The 24991-nt window shown below is 42.3% G+C and overlaps 2 protein-coding genes across 5 annotated transcripts in view; one reads left to right on the top strand and one right to left on the bottom strand.

The window, feature by feature from the left end:
- Efl1 (elongation factor like GTPase 1) overlaps positions 1 to 24991 on the bottom strand; it is a 138538-nt gene that overhangs the window by 101802 nt on the left and 11745 nt on the right. Inside the window, exons 2-8 of the mRNA XM_076546319.1 lie at positions 23637 to 23919; positions 22792 to 22901; positions 20172 to 20239; positions 16222 to 16306; positions 4544 to 4677; positions 3170 to 3307; positions 1462 to 1676 (exon numbers count right to left, since the gene is read on the bottom strand). Coding sequence (XP_076402434.1) covers positions 1462 to 1676; positions 3170 to 3307; positions 4544 to 4677; positions 16222 to 16306; positions 20172 to 20239; positions 22792 to 22882 — 731 coding nt within the window. The 5' untranslated portion in view covers positions 22883 to 22901; positions 23637 to 23919. The remainder of the gene's footprint in view (positions 1 to 1461; positions 1677 to 3169; positions 3308 to 4543; positions 4678 to 16221; positions 16307 to 20171; positions 20240 to 22791; positions 22902 to 23636; positions 23920 to 24991) is intronic.
- The window catches only part of Saxo2 (stabilizer of axonemal microtubules 2), a 39077-nt gene continuing 37886 nt past the window's right edge, over positions 23801 to 24991 (top strand). Inside the window, exon 1 of one of the 4 annotated variants that reach the window (XR_013042917.1) lies at positions 23801 to 23925. Coding sequence is in view for 3 of the 4 variants with exons in the window: in XM_076546338.1 (XP_076402453.1) it covers positions 23888 to 23925 (38 nt within the window). In the remaining variant the exon portion in view is untranslated. The remainder of the gene's footprint in view (positions 23926 to 24991) is intronic. The other 3 variants (XM_076546338.1, XM_015993110.3, XM_006969964.4) reach the window with 3 other exon arrangements.

The raw sequence follows: 24991 nt of genomic DNA, 5'->3' as shown, positions 1-24991 counted from the left end.
AAGAAACGTATAAAAACAATGACAGTAGTGACGGCACTGAATCATGAAGCAGACCACACAGGCACCGCTGCGGGAATGTACAGTGGAGAAGCCTTTCGGAAAGCTGCTTGGTAATTCCTTTACAAATTAAATTTACTGCCTGGGATGTAGCTTAGTTGATAGAGTGCTTGCCTGGCATACATATATACTTATAATGGCCCCAACTGGAAAAACCCAAATGTTTTTTAGTGGGTAAATGGATAAACTATGGTAAATGTACACAATAGGATACTACTGAGGGAAAAGAAAGACCAACTATTATGGGCTGAGCACACTAAATCCAAAAGTCTAAAAATTGTTAAGTACTAACACAGCATCATTGGCAGAAAATTCCCCAAGACCTTTTATGTTCAGCCTTAGTCAATGCATGGGTGCATTTAGGATGCTGGGTAAAGTTACTTTCAGGCCATGTGTATAATATAAGTGAATATAATAAGTGAATGGGAGTGCGTGTGTATAATATAAGTGAATATAATAAGTGAATGGGAGTGCGGCTTCAGTCCCACCCCCAAGATACTTTATGTACATGTCAATATTTAAAAAATCCTAACTATGAAACACTTCTGGTTCTAAGCATTTCAAAGTTTAATAGGTGCAACAAATTGAATTAGTATCTAGAAAATTATGCTGAGTAAAAAAGAAATTTTAAAAGGCTACAAGTTATTTGGCTCCATTTCTACAGCATACTGTTTAGACTTAATTTCTCTAACATTCGTAAAATAGCAAATTACAGGAATAAAAGACATGAATGTTTTCAGTCTTGGTTATACAGGGCTTGGAGCAAAGCAGATGTGGCTACACAGGATTTATGTGGAAGTTTCATGATGACGCAATGTTCTCTGGCTTGACCGTGTCCATGTTACTGTTCCAAAAGTGACACAGTAGTACCATTTTCACAATGTAAGCATGAGCCATTGCAGGACACTGAGCAGAGGGTACAACATAACTCTGTATTGCTGGGGATGCTGTGAATGTGTTGCTCTGATTGACTGATAAATAAAACGGTGATTGGCCAGTAGCCAAGCAGGAAGTATAGTGTAGGCGGGACAAGCAGAGAGGAGAATTCTGGGAGGTGGAAGGCTGAGGCAGGGAGATGCTGTCCACTGCCATGAGGGGAAGCATGATGTAAGATACTGGTAAGCCACGAGCCACGTGGCAAGCTATAGATTTATAGAAATGGGTTAAAATTTAAGATATAAGAACAGACAGCAAGAAGCCTGCCACAGCCATACAGTTTATAAGTAATATAAGTCTCAGTGTGTTTACTTGGAGGACACAAGTGGGAGAGATTTATCCTGGCTGCTGGCACACAGGAAAACTTCAGCTACACTGTATTACTTCTCATAATGATATAAAATTACAGTTACGTTAAAAGACCAATGGTTTATAATTACCAAGAGCCAGAGATGCAGAATGACTTACCCAAAGCCCCAGCCATCTATGGCACTGGTAAACACCACATTGCCCTGCTCTGGAGAGAAGTACAGCTGAGAGTCATCGGCGTCCTCCAAGCCAGCGCTCCAGTCATACACTTGATCTCCTTGTTCAGAATGGGTCTTCACCTGGGACTCTGTCTCTCTCTCTGCTCTTTCTTCTAGGACTTTAGAAGTAAAAAGAGTTCCTGTAAGTGCGTTAATCTAGGAGAGATGACGAAATGGCAAAGTGTCATTCATTTGCTTCGCACACACATGGGAGGGAACACACTGTCTAACCTTTACTAAGGCTAGAACCACTGTCAGAGCTTGAGTTCACTAGGGTGACATTATAATCAACAAATAACTTACACATATCAACCTATTCTTTTAAATTCCAACAAACCTAAGGCTTCCAATAAGGCTTCTGAAGGGCCATCTTTGTGGATTATTTTAATCCTGGGGAGTTTCACTAAAGACTCATCCTGTCCAAATCCCCCACTTTAATCACTCCTTCTCCTCTTTCCCGTAGCAGCTGTTTAAAGCTCCCAGCACTCTTCAACCTCCTTCCCAGTATCTCATCCCAATGAGCAATCTTATTTCCTCCCGCAGAGTGATAACTGAAGCCTGCTCTCAGAATTCCTCCAAGTTTCCCATATCCTAACGTCCGCCCTGCTCACATCCACAAATGCTGCTGGCTCTTCTTGTGCTTCTCATCCTGGCGAGCACATTCCCTCAGTGTTTCTGCAAGGCAGGAAACGTCTTCAGCTCTTCCTATTGTGTTAGGAGCTAGACTGGCCACCCCGGCCCTGTCAATGCCCTACATTTGTCTTCTCTCTCTTTAGCAAAGAAATGTATCCATGCTGATCTTCAAGAAGCTTAAATTCCTCTGGATGACATAAGCCTCACTAAAATGCAAGGCTTACATTGTTTTTTGTTTCCCTTCCAGGTCTCATTTCTTATCACTTCGTATCACGATCTCTCAATTCTTCGGCTATAACAAACACTTTTCTTGATGGAAACACTGCCCAGATTTTATCTGGCTCCATGACTTTGCACAATTAATTTTGTCTCCTGTAAATGTTCTTCCTCTAACTTTCAACTTGACTTCCATCTCACGGTCTCACTGTGAGACTGTCTTCTCCTTTCTGGCTCAGACTGGGTTGAATAGCTCCCTTCTGTGCTCTGAAATCACAAGGGGGTACCTGGTTGCCCTCAAACGTCTCACCTGTCCGTTTCACTCACTACACTGGGAGTTTAAAACAGAGACTCTGGTGTGTCCATCCTGTACTTATCACCCTTCACATACGATGGGCATTTGGTACTGCATATATCTACACAAATGTTTGCTAAATAAACAAATCAAGGTCTAAACAAATCTTCATCTAAAAATAAAAGCAACATACAGCCTCTTAACATCATTTCACTTCAGAACCAAACTACAGAACTTTAAATACGAGAACCTATAGTCCAAGACTGACACCGAGAGGTTCTGGGAAGCAGAGGCAACTCCCAAGAGCACACTAGTTCTGTTCCTTCTGCATAGTTGGTGACTCCAATAGACAGGAATCTTAAGTGATAAACTTTCAAGTAAATGTACTTCCCCTAATAGACAGGAATCTTAAGTGATAAACTTTCAAGTAAATGTATTTCCCCTCACTTTCCACTCTTTCTTACAGCCTTTCAGCCCATTTTTAAAGTACCGAAGAATACTATACCTGTTCTAAGATATTCTTCAGGTGAGAGTAGGCCTCTTGTGGGCTGAATTTTAGCTCCACTATCAGGCGATCTATCTTATTAATCACTAAAACAGGACGGATGTTTTCAAGCCAGGCTTGTCGCAGAACTGCCTGTGTCTGATAAAAACAAAGGAAAAAACCCCTCATGATCTGCAAAGACTAAGGCACGTAAGAAAATCTCAATTAATAATCAACACATTCTGAGGCTATATTACAACAACCCAGACTAAACTACACGTACATACATGATTACCAGGCTCTCTAAACACACACACACACACACACACACACACACACACACACACACACACACACACAAATTTAAAGAATTATAAAACAAACGCCCACCACTCTAACATACAGGTCAGAAGCACAGCAGTCCCAGAAGGGACTCGCCCCCCTTGATCCTTAGGTTCTCCACAGGACCACTAGTCTGCTATCCTAGCCAGCTATCTCCACTTCACCCATCCCGTCAGATGGCACAGACACCACACAGGATAAGGCTGTGCTTCTCAAGTTGAGAGCCCTGTGGCTTCGGGGGAACATACACAGGAGCATACGATAATCAGAGCACATCTTCCTGGAGTATTAAACTTCCTCCATTTGAAGAATTAAACCTTTCATTGTTCTTCCTTTTTAAGCATTAAAAGAACACATATATACTAAGGAGAATTCAAAATTGACTTTGGATTTTCGGTTTTTGTTTGCTTGTTTGTTTTTTAAGATGAGATGAAAGTTAAAAAAAAACGTTATGAGAAATAAACTAGCCTGTCTGAGGGCTACTGCCACAAGAGCCACACAGTGACCTGGCCCTAATGGTGAATTCTTGCAGCTTTGCTGAGAACAGCAACACTGGGTTAAGGAAGTAGACGAGTAGCAGAAAAATTCCTTAAGTAGGAAGGATGCACGCACACACGCACGCACGCACGCACACACGCACGCACGCGTGCACATGTGTCCTGAGACTCCAGCAGAAGAGAACTGTCCCTAGGAGAAAGCTAGCTCCAGATCATGCTATCAACAGCCTGCTATGACTTGGAAACCTTTCCCGGTGGAGTCGAGCCTCCAGATCCCTCTCAAACTCAACATTCTCCCACCTTTGCGAGTCTTTCTTCTAAAAAGATACCACAGACATGTCTATCCACACATGGCTGCTATCTCTTACCATCTTGTTAAGACTCTGGGACAAACTTCATCACAGACTGCACCATTGCCAGATGTGAAATATAAAACCCACCGTCTGTCAAGGGCGCACAGCAATCAAGAGTGTCTCCTCTTCTATTCCCCACCCCCATCTCACCCCCATACCCCCCAGCAGTCAAATTTAAGACCATTTTGGACCATAGACCTCACCTGTGGACAGACTCCCTCCACAGCATCCACCACAATGATGCATCCATCACAAATGCGAACCGCTGTTGATACTTCTGAGGAGAAATCCACATGTCCAGGAGAGTCTATCAGATTAATCAGGTACTCCTCATTACCTGAAATAAAAATTGAAGACATGTTTTCAGCTATGCAGACACGCAATCCCCTTCCATGGGGACTTGGGAAGATGCTTCTAAGACAAGACTGAACAAAGCTACAGGAGCCAGAGCTTCAGTGGGCAGCTATCATTCCAACTTGACCACTGCACATGTGGACTCCAAACGGCCTCCACGGTGAACATTAAAGAACTTCATCAAGAGCTTAGTGTGTACCTGGTACTGTGCTAGAGACTTAATGCACCAAACGTGTATTGGATTATTAAACTGTCCCTATGAGAGAAATATCTCTATTCTCACTTTAATCACTAGTTAGCTGAGATGGAAAGAAACTAATGCCTAAGGGCCCAGGTGTAAAAGCTCTTCAAAGGGGCCTCAAACATGCTCACACCACCTCCTTTAATATCCCAACACACGGAAACTCAGAGCGTGGGGACGTCTCGTCTTGATTTGTCTGGTTTCAGCACTAAAATTCACACATTCCATCAGAGCCCCAGACACACCAGGACAATTGATCATCAACAGTGACACAATTCAGTAAACCATGTGAATAATAATCATACTACAGAATACTGCACTTCACCCCCATTACTGCCAATCAGATACAATTTTAAAGTCAAGTCAATTCCTTGAATGCTCAGACATAAATATTTCACTTGTGTTCCTCCCCTTCACTTTGTATTTATTAACTATAATAATTACCACAAGGCTAAATGGTACAATCTATGGACCATATAAAGACTTGTTCTGGAATATAATTCTAACAACTTAATGTGAAATGGCAAAGGTAAAGTAGCACAGAAAATACATAACTAACATCTGTGGCTCACCTATCTGTGCCTGCCATTGTTCTCAGTTTGTCCTGTTCTTCCCCTGCCTGCCATTGTTCTCAGTCTATCCTGTTCTTTTCAGCCCTCTACAGTAGAAGCCAATATTAGCCCCCTTTTCAGAGATGGATACAAGAGCACATAAAAGTACCCATCTCTAGGACATCCAGCTAGAAACTCACTCTGAGCCCCACAATCAAAATGGCAGAGGCAACCTGGTGGGGTGGCACATGCCTATAGCTTGGGTGGGATCTCAAATTCAAGGTTTGTAGGGCTAAACCAATCTAAATGGATAAATAGAAACTGAGAGTTGTAAAAAGCATTCAATTTCAGAGACCACGCCTTCAACCACTAACTCCAGCAGCACGCTGCCCTCCACATGCCAAGACTCCACTCCGATAAGCTGCTGGATTGCTAGGACCTGACTCCCTGTGCTTTTCAGTCACCTGCCTAAATCTTCCATTAAGGATCCCTTTTCACCCAAGGCATGTTTACACCTCCCCCAGGATATGGGAAGTACAGACCAAACATTTACTGACAAGAACTCATAAACCAATTTATTTTAAAAAACATCTCTTTAGTATACATATACCTTTAAAACTTATCAACAATCAGAACAAATGTGCATACTAATGAGATAGATGTACTGATTTGTTTTACATCAGGAATTAAATACTGGAGAGTATAGGGCACATAGCATCTTCAATTTTTTTTCAGAACTGATCAATACTTTGATTTAATAACTGTCAGTGCTAAGAACACTACTTCATATAAATGACTGCTACAAAAGTGTCAGAAATATGTTTAGAGCCATTTCAGAAATAGTTGGGAGTTCTGTCTAAATTCCAAGCCAACACTTAGTGAACACTTTTTTGGGAAACCTAAGTCGTATCTTAAGCGGCGATATTTAAAATAAAAACTCCTAACACAATATGATCCAAAGATATACTGATTTGATACTTCCCTGAGAAGGGATGACTAATCTGTTTCCATGAGAGGAGACAACTTCACGTGTACAGCAAAAACACTGAAATTCATAATGTAGAACAGCCTCTGGCGGGAGCCGAGGCATCCCGGGCAGCATCCACTGGCAGCGTGTGACATGGCGACATGTACGAAGCACACACTGTGCTCTCGGGGCCAAAGCTGCGGGGATGCAGCTCAGGGAGCGCTGCCCGACTCCTTGGCTTTCTTCCGTTTTGACTCTGAATTCCTTCTTGGTTACTGCACATCCAGGAGCCGTACTGCCATCTACACTTTCCACTACTTCCCTATCTAGTCACGTCATCTCATACGGGGTCACAAGCTACAATTGAAGAAGCTGGGCTCCAAGGGGGAATCCCAAGTGCACTGGAGTTTCAGTGGACAAAACCGCTCTTGGTTAGCAACAGACTTCCCTCAGCACACCGTTCCCCTAGCCTCGCAGCCTTCTCAGGCAAAGTTTCAGAGCTCTGCTGAACCCACCCCACAAGGCTCCCCATATCCAAGGACTCATTATTCAGCAGCGCCTGGACCAGCGGCCCACTGTGTCTTGATGAAGCCTTTTACAGCCAGCTCTCTTAGGCCTGGTTCCAGTCATCATCTTCGATTAGGCACCATGGTCTCAACCAAATAAGCCAAAGGAAACCGAGCAAGTCTAGCATGGTCCAGAACCCTGGCCCACAAAGCAATAACCGGGAGACTTGACCACTCAGCATTCTCTCAGCCTAACCCTTCACTGCATAAACATCCTAAAGCCCTCAAAAGTAAGAGAGTTAGCCAAGGTCACGCACTGGCGTTTCACACAGTCTGCTATGTCTGTGTCCCAGACTGTATTTCACAGCTAGGAAACCAGACACACTTGTTCATTTGCCAAACTCCCCCGTCCTTGGAGAAGAAGTCTCAGAGTCTGAGTCTCCGTCAGCTTCTTCAGGGTTCTAAACATGAATTTATACAGCCACCTCAGGCCACCTCGGCTCTTACCCCTTAGTGGGACTCCAGACCTTCTAGCAACTCTGAGAGAAACGAACACACACCAGGCTATGTCTGCCTAACCATGCAGCCAATTCCAGACCTGGGGAAGTTGACTCGAGGGAGGGAAGATTCAGTTCTAAAAGGGCACAGACACAGAATGCTGGTGTCACACCAGGCGTTTCATTAGAAAAAGCTACAATCTGAAAAAGAACAGTATATGAACAAATATGTTAGGGCGGCACAGGTAGCCTAGCGCCATACAGCACACGAACATGTTAAATGTCCAAAGATGGCCGTAATAAACGAGTGCATCAGTGTGCTGAAGCAGAAGTTTCTGTAACGTATTAATGGGCAGGAGGCAGCGATGCAGCCAGTGAACAGCTGCACAGCTGGCACAGACAGCTGTGCTGAGCCAGGCCTTCCAACTCCTCTTCTGATGCCTCTTACATCCTAAGCTTTCCAAAGTCACTTCAACCTGAGTTTTGAAGGCAGGGGAAAAGAAGTTCCACATCCTGTAGAGAGAAGTCCATAAGCACAGCTCTTCTGCTGTGACGTAATCAGAGCTGCTTTTTAAAACTATTTATTAAATGTCTTCCACTAATGTGTGGCTGCAGATCAAACTTTAAAAAACATAAAAAATGTTATAGGACTTATACATACACACACATAATGTGAAAGACAAGATCGAATGTGTTGCAGGCTGGCCTTGAACATGCAACATAGCCAAGGACAGGTGTGAACTTCTGATCCTCTTGCCTCCATCTGAGCCCTAAGATTTATAGGCACACACAAATACACCATCATGTGGTGCTGAAGATTGGACTCGGGACCTTGTGCATGCTAGCAAGCACTCCAACAACTAAGCTACACTCCCAACCCGTTTTGCTTATTTATTTTTTTGAGGATAATTTTTATGAGAATTATAAATTACAAGTTTTGCGTGTATGCTGAATGTTCTTTCCAATCTGTAACAGAATCCTTCCTCCTCAGCTCTCTGATGCTGCTGGAGTGTCAAAGCGACAGGAGAGTGGTGGGGCCGTTCCAGTTTGCCAGTGATCCCTGCTGCAGCATGCAGGGACAGAACCCTTGCCGCCTTCTCACCCAGCGTTCTGAACAAACCTTCTCATTTCAGGAAACTGACCTAATAAGCCAAGCAACAACTTAAAAAGACAAATGTGTTTTTATGTTCCCAGCAACGGAGAGCAAGAAAGTCCAACAATCTGCAGTTAATTATGGTAGAAATCTCCTAATTTCTGCTAATGGGGGAGTGGGGAAACACTCTGGAGAACCCTTCACTTTAAGATGGCATGGGCAGGGGCTGGAGAGATGGCTCAGAGGTTAAGAGCACTGGCTGCTCTTCCAGAGGTCCTGAGTTCAATTCCCAGCACCCACATGGTGGCTCACAACCATCTACAATGAGATCTGGTGCCCTCTTCTGGCCTGCAGGCTGAACACTCACTGTATACATGATAAATAAATAAAATCTAAAAAAAAAAAAAAAAAAAAAAAAAGATGGCATGGGCAATTGTTCCGCCAGTACCAAGTTGCCACCAGCACCTGGCTAAAAGCTCCTCTGTGGACAGAACTTACAAGGAATTCAGCAGTTCACTTCCAGAACTTGAAAGGTGACCACTGGAGCACAGAAAGAAGACAGGAGAAAACTTTCCTCCACAAGGGAGAAACTCACCATCCGGATGAAGATCTGAATTGGCACGGGTATCTTTTTTATATGACAGTGTATTAGGAAAGGAATACTGAGTCTACCTGACTGAAATAGCAGCAACTGAGTTATCTGAGGCACACTCCTGAAGACATCACAGTCACAACTATATACCTAAATTATATGGCAGCCGCAGAATGACTGCAGGTCTCCCTCCACAAGCCACACTATCTCCACATTACCACCATCCCTGGAGACTTTAAATCAATGCATAAAGCTTTGTGACAAATCAACTAATAGAGTTTCTCTGCAGTTTGGATCTGGCATGTCTCCCAAAGGCTTAGTCCTCAGCTTGGCTCTATCCGGAGGCAGCGGAACCCTTAACAGGTGGGGCCCAGGGTAAGTCTTAAGTCACCGAGGGAGTGCCCTCCAAAAGGTTGGTGGGACTCTAGCCTCCTTTTCCTCTCTCACTTCCTAGTGAGACACTTCTTCTACTTTTGGCCCATCCAATATGCTATCTCAACCACAGCCAAACCAGCACGGACCTCCAAATTCCTGAGACAAAATAAACTCTTCTTCTTTAAGTTGTTTATTTCAGGTAGTAACTACAACAGAAATCTAACAGCTTATTAGTTGGTAGAATTATGAAACATAAGACACATTCTATCTTCTATTTGTAGACTTATTACAGCATATGTATTTATATATAATATAAATGTCTTGAACTCATCCCTGCTGATGCATTCAGGGCCTTGTTTCTCAGGCATTCTGAAGGAAGATGACACTGAATAACTGGGGTCACCCAAGATAAATGGTGGAGACTCAGATGGAGTGTCAAGAGTGAGGTTTTGGAAGAAGAGATTGATGACTTAGAAGTCATGAACAACAAACAAAAAGAGGCTTTGCTTTTGCTGTATACACCCCTCCAAAAGCCCTCTCTGGATCATCCTCCAATGGAAAACAAAATGGACCCTGAAGTGCAGCTTAAGGTTTACTTCATTCACTTGGGTTTTCTTCAGTATAATCCCAGTCCAACACCAGCTGTCAGGACTGTGGCTACATCCTCAACATTCACATCACAGAGTCCTCTCTTCAAATGTCTGCTGTTCTGATATTAACCAAGCAGCTGCACCTCCACACGATCATGGTCCTTTACTTGCTGGAACCTCACTCTGCTACATCACCCTGAAAGGGGAGTCATAAATTGAGGCCCGATCCTCCTGCAAATCTCATGTTGCTAGTATGTGTCATGACTGTAAGATACCGGGCCTGAGCCGGGCGGTGGTGGTGCACGCCTTTAATCCCAGCACTCGGGAGGCAGAGGCAGTCGGATCTTTGTGAGTTCGAGGCCAGCCTGGTCTACAGAGCAAGATCCAAGAAAGGTGCAAAGCTACACAGAGAAACCCTGTCTCAAAAAACCAAAAAAAAAAAAAAAAAAAAAAAAAAAAAAGAGAGAGAGAGAGAGAGATGCCGGGCCCATCAGAGCAACTGAGAGATAAACTTGGCCAGGGAGAAAACTGCAGAGACCTCAGGTAGAAAAAGAGTCATGTACATGCACGACTGCACGGTAAGGCAGACTTAAAGCCAGAAGATAAAGGTACAGATGAAAAGACCCTGAGTGGAGCATGAATCCAGAGCACAGGTAGGTCTCCATTACAGTTTAAGGAAAGGTGGCAGGGTCGAGACTTCTTTTCTGTAATACAGCAGACGATAGCAATGTCAGCCGAGTCTGTGGAGAGGAGCTGGAGGGGTATGTTTGAAGCCTGCCATGAGGTTTCAAATGGCTGCAGGGGAGAACGGGGAGGCCTCCCAGAAAGGTGGGAAGTTGGCCTGCAAGTGTGAAGAAGAAGAAGAAGTGGACAGAATAGTTTCTCAAAACGGAGTTTTGTTGGGGGCGGGCTACAGAGGGTTAAGGAAGCAAATGGATGATGGAGGAGGATGCTGGGAAGACTGCTGGTCAATGACACCCTGTGCTGCAGAAGGCAAAGGGCGAGTAATGAAGGCCCCTGGGGCTTGACAAACTCAGTCTGAGGAAATAAAAACGGGGTACCGCACAGTTTTTTGTTTTTGATAGTTGTCATTGACTGAGTACGTTTTTAACTTCTCTGTGAGTCACATGTTAAACTTCTGTTGCTGAGATGAGATCTATGTTGTCCAGGCTGCTCTCAGACTCACAGGCTCAGGTAATCCCGTCCACAGCTTTCTGAGTAGGTGGGAGAAATGGCCGTACTGCGCTCAACCCCAAGTACTGAAATTTGAAATATCAAAGAGAGTCAGCTCCAGGTGATGCACTAAGCTGCACTGTGACTGCGAGGCCAGCCCGTAAGTGAAGTCATTTTCAGGGATGGTAAAAGCTACTTTGGAGAAGTCATGTCAGGTGTCAAATCATCAGTACACTGGGAGCCACATCAGGAGTTCCTAATACTAAGGGAAAAAAAGGCAACTGAATGGTATGTGTCCTGCAGGGATTTAATATAGGGGAGAACTAGCACTGGATGAGAATCTGGGCAAGAATGACAACCCTGTGTCCTAATTCTGAGACAAGGAACAGGAAAGAAACATAGGGGGAGCAGTGTGCTGAGAACAAGGAGGAGGGAACATCATCAGAGATGTTGAGGGTGTGCTGATGTTTGCCTTGGGAAGTCTGCAGAGGACGTTTTGGTAAGAGAGGAATAGGAGGAAGTTGAGGGAGGTGTTAGAATCACAAAGAAATATGGAAACGAGACCATAAGAGAGGCTGGGCCATGTGGCTTACATCTTGGGCAGTGACCAAGGACAACAGGGATGTGGGTAATGCTGGCCACAAGATGTCCAAAAGTAATCCCAGAAAATCTGTGGTGGAAAGAAGCGAAGCTTCAGGAAGAATTAGTCAGGGCCTAGCCTAGCTCCCAACAGACTCCAGAGCCAAGCGAGTAGACTGGAAATGTAATCACTTGGTTCCTAGGCCGGCTACTGTATTCTAGAAACTACTGTCCTTCATAAATGTTCTTCATCTCTGAAGTCCAGTTTGCACATAAGTAAAATAAAGAGAGCCATCTCAGAGGGTTGCTGTGAGGATTAAACAATACCATGCATGAGACATCTAGCTCAGAATTCACCATCACCAAGTTTTACCTTAAGCTTGGCATCAGCTACATGCTTTATGAAATGAAGAAAGCCATTGTCCTAAGAGGGGAAATAAAATCTGATCTTTCAGTCAAATGAGGAACAAGGGAATCCTCCCCTCTTAGACTAACACACAGGCAGAAGGAAAGGAAACCCTATGATACCAAACACTTTCTGGTACACTCTGGCCTTGTGTAGCCTGGTGGGGGAGTTGAGGGACTCAGTTCCCTGTGGCTCAGTCTCTGAAGAGTTAAGACAGAGCCACAGGGCAGAAGCTACCATGAGTGTGAATTCTAAACCTGTTCACCACATTTCCCCAGGGAGAAGACCCTGCACCTGGGCCTTGTTGCAGAAATTTGCTGTGTCTCCGATCTCCCCAAAGTAAATCCCAGCACGAGTGGCTGCCACTTGGGTGATCCCCAAGTGCCCTGCTTAAATCAAGTAATGAGGTAGCTATACGCCTACAATGACAAAGAAATTCAGTTACGAACTATAGTCTACCACAATTTATTCTACATAGAATTTTATGATTTTGAAAGCTTTTTGTAAAATTACCAAAACTCTTGTAAATGCAAATTCCCATATGGCATCAATCAATGAAGCCAAAATGGCACTGGCCCTCACCTTAGGGTTGGAAAGATATGCTGTGGATATACTGTGAATGGGAGAAATTTACTCTCTAGTCTACCCAGTCCTACCCAGATAGTCTCAGTCAGAGATGTAAACACCAATGCCAGTCCAGAACTAATAATATCTGACTGACGTTGGAATCCATGAATTGTGTGGGGGAAGATAAGCTGTATATGTTTACTTCAGTATATACTCATATGCTCACATAAAATGCCTGTGGATTAAATATAAAAACTGAAAAAAAAATAAAGAAGCAAAATCAAGAGTGATTTGTAGTCCATTCTAGTATTTTACCCAATATCCTATAACAAGATCTAAGTATTCATTATTGCAAAAAAGATAAACTTGCAATTTTATTTAAAATATTTAAAAAGGACTGAGTAACTTAAAACGCAATGCTCTGTGGTGGCAATATTTCCTCACAGATATAAAAAATGACTATTAGAAATGTCAGCAATATGCCTTTTGAGATTACTCAAGAACTAACTAGACCATGAATTTTAAATTGTCTAAATTTTGAATATACTTACTATACATGCGCTCTAAAAGATTCAAAGGCATTATATCACCTTAGAATACTGAAGAAAGTGCTTCCCAATTCTTGAAATAACAAGATACACCAACGGTACCTCTGTGTAAGGGATGTGAGTGATGGGTAAGAAACGGAAATGTTGGTTTCACAATATGATTTTACAACAAGTGCTAGCATAACTAACTAAATACAAACTTCAGCTTCCACAGAAGAAATGGGCCTCTGGAAGATGCGAACCTTGGGATCACTCTGATGGTTTTCAATCATTTCTAGATTGTTCCAAGATTATTGTAAGCTTATCCTTTTAAACTAGAATAAGGCCTTCTATTTCAATCCAAGGAAAGAATGAAAAATATAACTAAACAAACCAAAAATCCATTTCATTAAGCATCAGACCCAGAGAAAGGACTTAACATCTAGTAAAGATCCCCTAAGGCAATCAAATGGATGGGAAGGGGTGAGAGAGGCAACCTGTGGAGTTTCTCTAACCATCAGCATCTCCCCTCTCTTCCTTCACCTAGGTTCTCCTTTAGGCTGTCCCATCTTCAGAGCACAAAACACCACTCTGGAGAATCAGAACTCAACTACAGAGAGGAAATGTCTTCAGTTCTGAGAAAATGTCCGACAGTGGTCCGAACTCATCCTTTTGTGGTAGATTAGGAAAGCTAAGTTCTGTGTTGTCAAGTATGGTGAGCCCTTGACTAAAGTCCCTTCTGGCCATCAGTCAATACCCACAGAGAAACATGTTTCATATTTATTGACTCCAGTTCTTATTGATATGAGTAGATGACCAGGCAGCTGAAGAAAAGTCAATCCTAAGTTGAGGCACATCTTAAGCCTATGTGTTCAGAAACATAAGAAAACAAAGCAGTAAGCAACAGAAAAGAGGTAAAGGACCAGCTAAGAGGAGGGACGAGAGGTCAGAGACAGGGAAGTACGAGGAGGAGACTGGAAAAGTAGCGCAAACCTATAATACACGCATCAAAGCATAGGGAGAAAACAAGAGTGAAACATCACAAACTGACCTGATGTGGTCAGTCTGTTTTAGACACACAGGCAACTATGGTGCTGCATGGCTGTAATCCCTACATTAGGGAGGTAGAGACAGGAAAGAGGATAAGGAGTTTCTGACCTGCATGGGTTATGAGGCCCTAAACTAACAAACAAAATGTCACTCCAATAAGATGCTAATTTTTTTTCAAATTTTCATGAAAAGTATCTCTAGTTATTTTTAACTAGTTATACATTCACATTATACACATTAACTAGTTATTTTTAACTAGTTATACATTCTAGTTATACATTCACCAAGCCATTCTCACCCCAACTGAAGGCAGCTTGCCTCTCTGCTTCTGTACAACCTGGAAAGAAGCATGTATCTAGAACATTCTAAGATCAAGCTTCCCAAAGCTAGAGTTTAACAAAACATGTTAGGTCACTCAGTTCCCAGGGTTCTATTGGCCATTTTCCACATCTCTATCAGAAAGTCAACTAGGATGTGCAACAGCTGGATTTCATGGCATACAAGTAAAACCTGAATAAAGTAGCCAAGGGCAGCGAGAGTGAGTAGAGACAAACGGGGCATAGCAACAAAAACTGACACTAGAGGAATCTTCAAGTTAAAAAGGCAATATCAGAATGAAAGAAAGATGACAGGTTACAATCTCTTCAAGTCTATAAAATAGTTCGGTAAGCTCTAGGACACCATTCTCTGGGTCACAGAATGGAAATAGATTCCTTAAAATACCAGAGGTAGCATTTAAAAAAAAAAAGGAGCAGTACTTGAAATATTAAACACTGGAGATTAGTGTGCTTTAAAGTTCCAAAACTAGTTTGATACAAAAATGGTTTAAAGGCTAATGTCAATGAAAATAGCCACACTCCGCACAGTGCCTCCCTGGGTGCTAGAGATACCACGTTGTGAAGGATGAACCACAGGTCACTCCATTAGGGAAATAAATCTTTATTACTTTCTTCAAAATATACATATCGAATAAAGTTTTCTATCAGTACAAAAATATGTATTTTGAAAAGCAAAAATTTTTATCATAATCCAGTTTCTGAAAATATCTACTGTGGCGGTGTAAAATGTATCCTTCCAGAAGCATGTACACATGCACATTCATAACCCATAGAATACTCTACAATTGGCTTTTCTGTCTCTTAACATAGTGTTTTCATGTAATTATAAATAAATGAGCTATAGAATTATAATTCTATGTAATTAAGCATTCAAGGCTATATAATACTCCACAGCGTGGATGTAACATTCAGTTAGCCAATCTCCTTAACATTTAAGTTACTGGATGTTTTCACCAATACAAACCTTTTGTGAATATACAGCTTCTGGCATCTGTCTGACATTTCTGTCAGAGAACTCCTGTGCTACTATCAGAATGACATCTGTATTTGGGGACAGCAAGATGGTACTGATCAGAGCAACAGGTAGCAGTGATCAGAACAAACCACAGTTACATAACTAAGACTCCAGGTCTCACATGCCTGCCGGCCATGGAGCACAAGAGAGGTCCAGCCAGGAAACGGAAGGCTAAGGATGAGCTAGACAAGTCCTGGCTCCTGACTTTCCTTGTGAAGAAATCCAGTCACCTGGTAGAGGGAGGCAGCTGTGAACTGCCAGTTCTTCTGCCCTCAAGCCAGTCAGAGGTCCTCATCTGCATCCTGGACAGCCTGACTCTGACAACAGATCATTTGGAGATGCCAGAATGAAATGCATGGAACACAAAGCAAAGAAACCGAGGCATTTGATTAATTCAGAAAGAGAAGGGGTGGGTCAGGAGAGATGAAAATCGAGTTAATTAAAACACAGATGGGTTTACCTTCTGCGTAATGTAGTGAAATGGCACTGGATTTCATGGTGATCCCTCTGACCTGTTCATCTTCTCTGCTGTCCATGTACCTTAACTAGAAAAGCACAACATATATATCTTTACTTTCCAGTGCTAAAATCCAACATTTAAAATGCAGTTAGCTTTCATTTCAAACATGTAAGCTATATACAGCTCTCTGTGGTTTTTTTTTTGTTTTTTGTTTTTTTTTTTTGATTTTTCGAGACAGGGTTTCTCTGCGTAGCTTTGCGCCTTTCCTGGGACTCACTTGGTAGCCCAGGCTGGCCTCGAACTCACAGAGATCTGCCTAACTCTGCCTCCCGAGTGCTGGGATTAAAGGCGTGCGCCACCACCGCCCGGCTCTCTGTGGTTTTTTTAAGGGGTACAGTGCTGGAGAAGCCAGGTTAGTCAAGAGAATGCAGAGACAAACTGAAAGGTGTTGCCACAAATGAATTCACATCCTGCTTCCCCAGAGTGCTGTGCATCTACATCTCAGCTAGGAAGGATTAAATAGTTCAAAAGAATCTACAAAGGGATCTGGAGTTCTTTCTGTTTATCACAATGCAGCCTCCTTTTCCTATCCAGAGGCACTTGATGAAGTCCAAAAGAAACAGAAGGTCTTTAGAGGAATGAGGAGCCTTAACTCTTTTCCAAAGTAACAGATTTTAAATATGTGTGGGTTCTCTCCTTTTTATAAGAATGACATAGTAGAAAATATTTACAGTATCAAAACTTAGCTAATGGCTTTCCCAAAGTTTTACTGCTTATATGTAAAGTACTTACTTACTTAGAGTAATTCTCTCTATTATAAAGTCTTAACTTTATGTAGATTCATCTCTTTTAATCAAAATCCTTGAGACTAATGTGCTAATACAGGATTGCCACACTTTCTCATCCTACATGAATTCTTTAGTTTTCAGAAATACTTCCATCCCCACTGCTCTGGTAAAATATCATTGTGAATTGCAGACTTTAAGTCTTATATAAATTGAAGAATATATATATATATATATATATGAAGAATATATATATATATACACACACATATATATATATACACATACACACACACATATTTTTTTTCACATATTTTGTTGCTCAACATTATTGTTGCCCAATGTTGCCCAAGTCATCCATTTTGATGGATGTAGCTATGGGTCACTCTAAGAGTCTCCTTCACAAACCTACCACATTTACTCATCCAGTCTACCAGTGATGGACATATGTAAATTCACTGGTTTTTAGTAACGTAACTGGTAACTGAGCTGATAAGAAGTTTGAATTGGGACTGGAGAGATGGCTTAGTGGTTAAAAGCACTGCCTGGCTCTTCCAAAGGACCCTGGTTCAATTCCTAGCACCTACATGGTGGCTCACAACTGTCTGTAACTCCAGTATCAGATGTGTGTGCTGTCCTCCGGCCTCCACCAGCACTGCGTATACAAAGTATAAAGACATGCATGCAGGCAAAAACATCCACACACACAAAATTAAAGTAAATACATCTTTAAAACAAGGAGGTTGGGATCATGTTTCTTACACACAATCCAGAAGTGAGATTTCTGAATCACTAAATTTTACATCTTCAATGCTACCATATATTTCCAAATTGTTTTCCAAAGTAGTTGGACCAATCCACACTCAACAGTGAGTAATAAGCAGTACTTCATCTTTTATTCACACTTTCCCAGCTTCTGAGGGACTGAGCATCTTTAGTTTACTATCCCGGCTTAGCTATTTCCCACTCCTCTTCTGTAAGAACCCATGTACGGCCCATCCTCCTACTGGTTACATTACAGGTTTGTTTTGGATAGGTGTTATAAATGGTCTCTGATTATTAGTTCTTTGTCAGTTAAATGTTTATTATATTTTCCCTAATTATAATGCATTTTTGTTATTTTTTCATTTTGTGGCATATCTGATAAAAATGTTATTCATTTAAATGTAGCTGAATTAATCAACCTTTATACAGTAGTTTTTACCTTCTCAAGGTATCTTCCCTTATGGTCACAGAAGTAACATCCATTACTATTTTCTAAAAACTTAAGCTGGGCCTTTTGTGCATTTTAAATACATGCAGGTGTTTTTGTTTGATATTAAATACAGGTTGGTCCAGTATTATTTCCACATAGCTAAATAACTTCCCAAAGATCCTTTACTGACATTATCTTTTCTCCACAGATCTGAAATGCCAGATCTATAGTAAGTCAAGTTCTCACATATGTATCTGTTTCTAGGTCATTAGCCAATGTGATACCCCAGTCAATTCCAAACAACCAAGTTACAGGCCATTCACAAGCTTTACCATCTTTCAAGACAGCAAGTACCACATCCCACTCTCCTAGGATTTTAAAATGGCATATCCAATTTATTTTTTTCAAAAAAAAAAAAAACTATTGGAATTTTTCCTAATTGTTAAATATGTAGATCAATATGAAACAACCATAAGTTTTTAAATAGTGACTCTGACAAAACACAAACATGACATACCTTTGTTGTTTAAGTTTACCCTAATATAATTTTATTCTAATTATATGGCAGATTTTAAAATCTTTCGTTGTCTACTTATTGCTGATGTATATTTCTTTTTAATGACTTGTATATCCTGAAATATGCTAAATTCTTTACTTATATTCTAGCAGTTAATTTATAATTTTTGACTTTTTGCATCCCCTGGAACTGGAGTTACAGATGTTTATGAACCACCATGTGGGTGCTGGGACTTGAACTCAGGCCCTTTGCAAGAGCAATACACACTTTTAACCACTGAGCCATCTCTCTAGCCCCTTATTTTTTTCTTTTCTACAAAGTCATAGCATTTATTAGTTAATAGTTATTTTCTTTCCAAAACTCAATTATTTTGCAGCTATAATCTCCAAAACAATGTAAATTAAAAGTTAAAATACAAACAGTAGGATACAATAACCAATCTTATTTATTCATGAATAGAAAAGTTTTAATATTTCATAATTAAATTCAATCTTTATTGTAGTTTTGTAAAAAAAATAGGTTATCTTCTAAATATACTTTGTGAGAGGGATTTATTACAACAGATGTTGAATTTTATTAAATATCTTTTACATCTATTGAAATAATTTTTCCTTTAATCCATTGTCATATTAAAATCATGTTCAAAAGAACTATCATTTTAAACAACACTAGATTCAAGTTGCTAGTAATGATAATTTTGAAAAGATTTTGTTTATATTTATTTTATGTGTATGAGTATTTTGCCTACATGCATGTCTTGCATACTACCTATGTAGTGTCTACAGACCAGAAGAGGGTGTGGGAACCTCTGGAACTGAAATTACAGAAGGCTGTGAGCCACCATGTGGATGCTGGAATAAGAACCCAGAACCTAGGTTTTTTGTAAGAGTATCAAGTGCTTTTAACCACTAAGCCATCTCTCCAGCTCCATAACCATAACTTTTATATCCCAATCAGAAGGTTGACATGAAATTTTTCTGCCCTTCGAAAGACTTCTAGACTATCAGGTACTCCTAGGACTTGGCAGGTAAGCCCTGAGATTGGTGAGTAAATCCTGATATTGGTGACTATGTCCTGAGATTGGTGAGTATGTCTTGTGATTGGTGAGTATGTCATGAGATTGGGGAGTATGTCTTGTTATTGGGGACTAAGTCCTGAGATTGGTAAGTATGTCCTGAGATTGGGGACTATGTCCTGTGATTGGGGACTATGTCCTGAGATTGGTGAGTATGTCCTGAGATTGAGGACTACATCCTGAGATTGGTGAGTATGTCCTGAGATTGGGGACTATGTCCTGAAACTGGTGAGCATGTCCAGAGATTGGTTGAGTATCCCGTTGTCATTTCCTTCTACATGTTTAGATCACTTAAGAATAATGCAAATGGATCGTGACATTACAGATAGCTAATACTCATTAAAATGCAACAAGTATTTACCAAATCTAACAACATACCTTGCCTGCCAGACGGGTGGAGATGATTCCATTACTCGATATAAGACAATCAGCAAGGGTAGTTTTCCCTGTTAAAATAACATTAATTACAATACATTCATCTAAAGGGGCTAGCATTCTATAGTGCTGTATTTTCTACCTGTGGACCTCACCAATTTCACTTAAGAAGTTGTCAGATTAATGTTAAGCACAGAAATTTTCTTAAATTGAGGCAGACTCTACAGAGTAAACATCTGTCTCTGGTGAGATAAACCACTAGGAGAATTAAAATAGGGATCATCTTTTACAATGTTTATATTAGTTACTATAATCTAGACTTTAAGGAATAAATTAATAATTTACCAACAATCCCGCACAAGGGATCATAGGCTCTAAAGGCTCAGAATGTCAAAAGGACAGCAATAGCATTTACCTCAGAAAGGTGCACTGGGTAAATTGTCACCATGAAATGACAGCACACAGCCTTCTGTCATAATTACTTTTGTGTGACACTCAACATTTGTTAGTTAAACTGTTACATTTATTTCATCAGAAAATTTGTTTTTCTTCTGCTTACAGTACAGTTTGGAGAGCGCTACACAGCAGCAGCCAATACAATCCTGTTTCTTTTTTTTTTCTTTCATTTTTTTTTTTAAGATTTATTTATTTATTATGCACAGAGTGTCATGTCTGCATGCCAGAAGAGGGCACCAGATATCATTTCAGGTGGTTGTGAGCCACCATGTGGTTGCTGGGAATTGAACTCAGGACCTCTGAAGGAGCGGTCAGTGCTCTTAACCTCTGAGCCACCTCTCCAGCCCTACAATCCTGTTTCAAAACTAAACCTGGAATCTACTTTATAATAAAAGAAATTCTTTGCATAATCAAATATACATTTATAGTTACCTTTTTTAGACTATTGCCAAAGTTTACACAACTTCAAGGGGCATAAACAGCTACCCGTGTTTAAAGAATGACATGGCAGACTCAATTTCCACAGTTGGGTAGGCCTAACAAATGGTTGGATTTTTCCTTCAATCCAGCTTTCTGTAGTCTGTGAATATATAATCTGTGGGATCTATATAACAGCATAAGCCAGGGACCAATCAACAGTCCCTCCGAAGAATGTGTTTTAGTATATAATCCTAGAATATCACTTTCCTGCTGTGCAACAGAGCAGAATGCACTCTAAGTCTGGCAAACACACACCCCTTAGAATGGACCACAAAAGAGGGGACTTCCCATTATTAAGCAAGGCTGGATCCCTTGGACAACAATGTTTGATACATACACACTAGTGCATCTGCTATTTAGTTCTCAGAGCAAAAACAAAACCGAAAGGAAAAGGAAAAAAGAAACAAAGTAAAACCTTTGGCTAGTCCTCAGAGCCTCGGAACATGTACATATAACCATAAAACCCACGGGGTAGGTTGCCACTGATTTGTAAACCAAACTCAATCTCAGTTTCTACAACCTGAACCATTCTCTCTCAGTTTTTGTGCTACCCACCTTCTCTTCAGAGCTCATGTTAATGACAAGAGTCACCACGCCTCCTTTCTGCCTTTCAACCCACCCAAGCACCTTTACCTGTCTAATCTAATCTACAGTTTTCGTACTCTGCCCTTGCCTCCCCCCTCCCCCATGGCTCCTTACATGCTAAGGAAACATGTTAATGACCATTTTCATGGCTAAGTATTTCACTGCTGACAAGATTCTCTTGATTGTCCCCTTACATAGGCTGTACACTGAAGCCCAGATAGGCAAAGTCATTTGAAGAGGCCAGAGTTAAGGATGTCTAACTGCAGGGCCAGAGTGCTTAGCTCTTCTCTTAGAGCCTTGCAGCCATGCCAAGCTCCAAGAGACAGGACACAGCTTGCCTCTTCCCCGTCCACTCCCTCTCCTTTAAAATGCTGAGTAGTTTTGACTTCACTTGCCATTCTAAAATTGAATTCTGGCTACTAGAAGAGAGAGTTTCAACTGGCAAGCAGACTCAGTCTGACAGTGTCAGGGAATGTTGATCTGAATCCCACAAGTGTAAGCCAACCCGACCTTTACTGTATCTGAACTTTAAGTCACATCTGTTTCTGTCTACCCCTGTAATGCTTGTCCCCACCTATCAGCTGGAGTCCCCTCCTCAAAGGGCATGTTGACAACTTTTCTTAACCCAATCTGGCTACCGAATCCTCCAGTTCTCAGAACTCTTATATATCCCCCTCCCGGCCCCCATCTCATCACATATTTGTCCCTAAAACATCTACAGCTGGGAAGGTGGCCTCCTCAGAGATGTCTAGCTCCTGATAAATCTAACAGAATGCCGCAAACTTAAGAGACGCTCACTCAGCATGTGATGAATTAAATTAGGAGATACGCTCTACCAAGACCATCAATGTTTTAATATTTCAAAAACTTTTCCATATTTTAACCAAAATCCAAGTTTAAACTTAAAAGCATGATGTGAAATCCTACACAGAAGAATGCTAATCACCAGTTAACCCGTTTATTACGAATGTTTTACAGCATGCTTCTCTGACATGACGTACACACAACTTCTTAGCAAGCAAGTATCACTTTCATCACTCCGGTGAAACATATAGAGACATGTCTTCTCTGTTAATAAAAAGTCATTTTAAAAGAGTCTTACCATGGTCAACGTGAGCCAAAACACAGATATTCCTGATGTTGGCAGTGTTTTTCTGAAGCTGAATCATCTTATCAACGCCATTGAGCACCATGGTTAATTATTTCCTGTGACTAAAAATTACATGCAAATTACAAGTGGTATAAAATTTAAAAGTCAGAGGGAAACAACAACAACAACAAAAAAAATGGACAAGCTGAGAGACAGATGCTGGGGTTTCAAGCCGCCTCAGATTTCTCAACTGAGAACCCAAGGAATGTTTAGCCCTATCTAGTTCCTTCTGCCCCTGACGGGATATGGCACTACAGGCCCAAGATCCACTGTCAAGTCCACACACCCTTATGGTACTTGTGGAGTGCGCTGGGAATTTCCGGATCTGCGGCGCGATGAATCACGCAGCTGGATGCAGAGACGCCCGTCTAAGTGACACCACGCACTCAGGTACGCTGGCCCACGAGGACCACAGGAAAAGTCCGTGGACATCTCCCCCTTCCCCACGGTAGCCCCTCCGACAGTCTGCCGCTCTGGTCAAGCTTGCTGGCTTTCACCAGACGTAAGGACCTCGGCCCTGTGACTGCACCGAGTGTCCTTAAAAGTTTTGGAACACGTGCTTGGGAACTCAGCAGGTGCATGACACATCGCCCATGCCTCTCCAGTTAAAAAAGGCAAAGCCAGGTCTGCAAGCCCTTCCTCCGTTCGGACTCCGGGAGTCGTTGTCGCCAAGGGTCCCAGGTTGCTAAGAGGTGCAGCTGCTCCGTGCCCTGCTCACCTAGCCCTACCGACACGACTCCCCGGGTCCCCACCACCGTCCGGTCGCCGGCGTCCCTAGCAGGCGGACCCCCACTCACCGGCTTCACGCCGCACTTGACTCACGCTTCTGAGGCTCCAGGAGTAACTCAAGCCGGAAGTCGCCGGCGCCGGGAGGCGGGGCCTCCGAGGCCTGCGACCTCTGACCCGCGCGCGTCTTGAACGCCACCGGAAGCTGCATCACTCCCTTCCTCGTGGAGTCCCGCGGTCGCCTTGACGACCGCGGACGCTGTACCTGCTCTGGAGTGCCGGCTGCTGCAGCCCTGCGGAGAAGGACGCTGGAGCCAAGGGCATGAGGAACTGGTGTCTGTGTCAGATTTGCACCTGCGGGTAAGAAACAGCCGGCCGCTGCGGCGTCGGCGGGGCCGTAAGCACTGCTAACTTCCCGCTGCACGCCGCCCCCCACCATACTCCCTTGCCTGAGAGGCGAGTGCGCCCCTTTTCTCTACTTGATTGGCTCCTGGGGCAAAACTTTACTTCTTTGCATTCCCCGAGGCTTCCTATCCAGAGCTTCAAACTGACATACAGTCCAGGCCTGAGAAGTAGTATGAGCAAATAAGTGATTGTGATGGCTGGTAAGTGATGGAATCTGGTCCAGGGGGAGTTCTTGCCCTCCACCCCCACCCCAATTCTGTTGGTTAATGTAAAAGACCGGTACCCAGGGTCTTTGGTTTGCAACCCAGGGCTTTGCATCCTCTAAACCTTATTCTTATCCCTGCGCAGGCAGTGTTCTCTTGGGGTCTGCCTGACAAGCGAAACTGGCAGGAATCCCCACCCTAAACCGCAGATTTGGTCTGTAAGTGCCGCCTAACAACCTTCTGCCACCGGTAAACACATTCTTCTCTTTCCTCAGCCTTGCTGTTGACCCAGGGATTAGATCACCTTTGCTAAGTAACTATGAATAATGCCAAGCGCTTTGTATTTCTGATCCCCTTCTAAGGGCAACCACCTACAATACATGTTGATTGAAGCCTCTTTCATAATAATACAAATAATAATGTTTGTATGGGTGGAAACATAACTTTTAAGGTATGAATCTGCAAAATCTGGTAAGAAAGAAAATCTTGGTTTATTTACAATGTAAGTTATTATCACATCCAGCCATCAAGAAATGCATGATACTGGGGACTCCTCATTCTTCAAATAATATCACTATCCAAAGAGGTGGGGCGCTGCCAATGTAAGAAGCAGCCCCTTTAAGCTTTGAAGAGTGGCTGGTGGCGTCTACTGAAATGTCCCTTGAAGAAGCTTAGTTCCTCTGAGAGCAGCGCCTGTGTTGCTTTCCTTTTTATCCAGGAGGCCCAGGAATCTTGAAGAGTTCCTAGGACATGCATAGTTGCCCTCAGCCAGTGGTTTTAAAATGTGGCTGCCTCCATGGGACACTCAGAATGGGGCA

This window comes from Peromyscus maniculatus, chromosome 1 (assembly GCF_049852395.1).
Source record: "Peromyscus maniculatus bairdii isolate BWxNUB_F1_BW_parent chromosome 1, HU_Pman_BW_mat_3.1, whole genome shotgun sequence".
Lineage (NCBI taxonomy): Eukaryota > Metazoa > Chordata > Mammalia > Rodentia > Cricetidae > Peromyscus > Peromyscus maniculatus.
The sequence above is the reverse complement of the archived record's forward strand: the minus strand, read 5'-3'. Positions and strand labels throughout refer to the sequence as shown.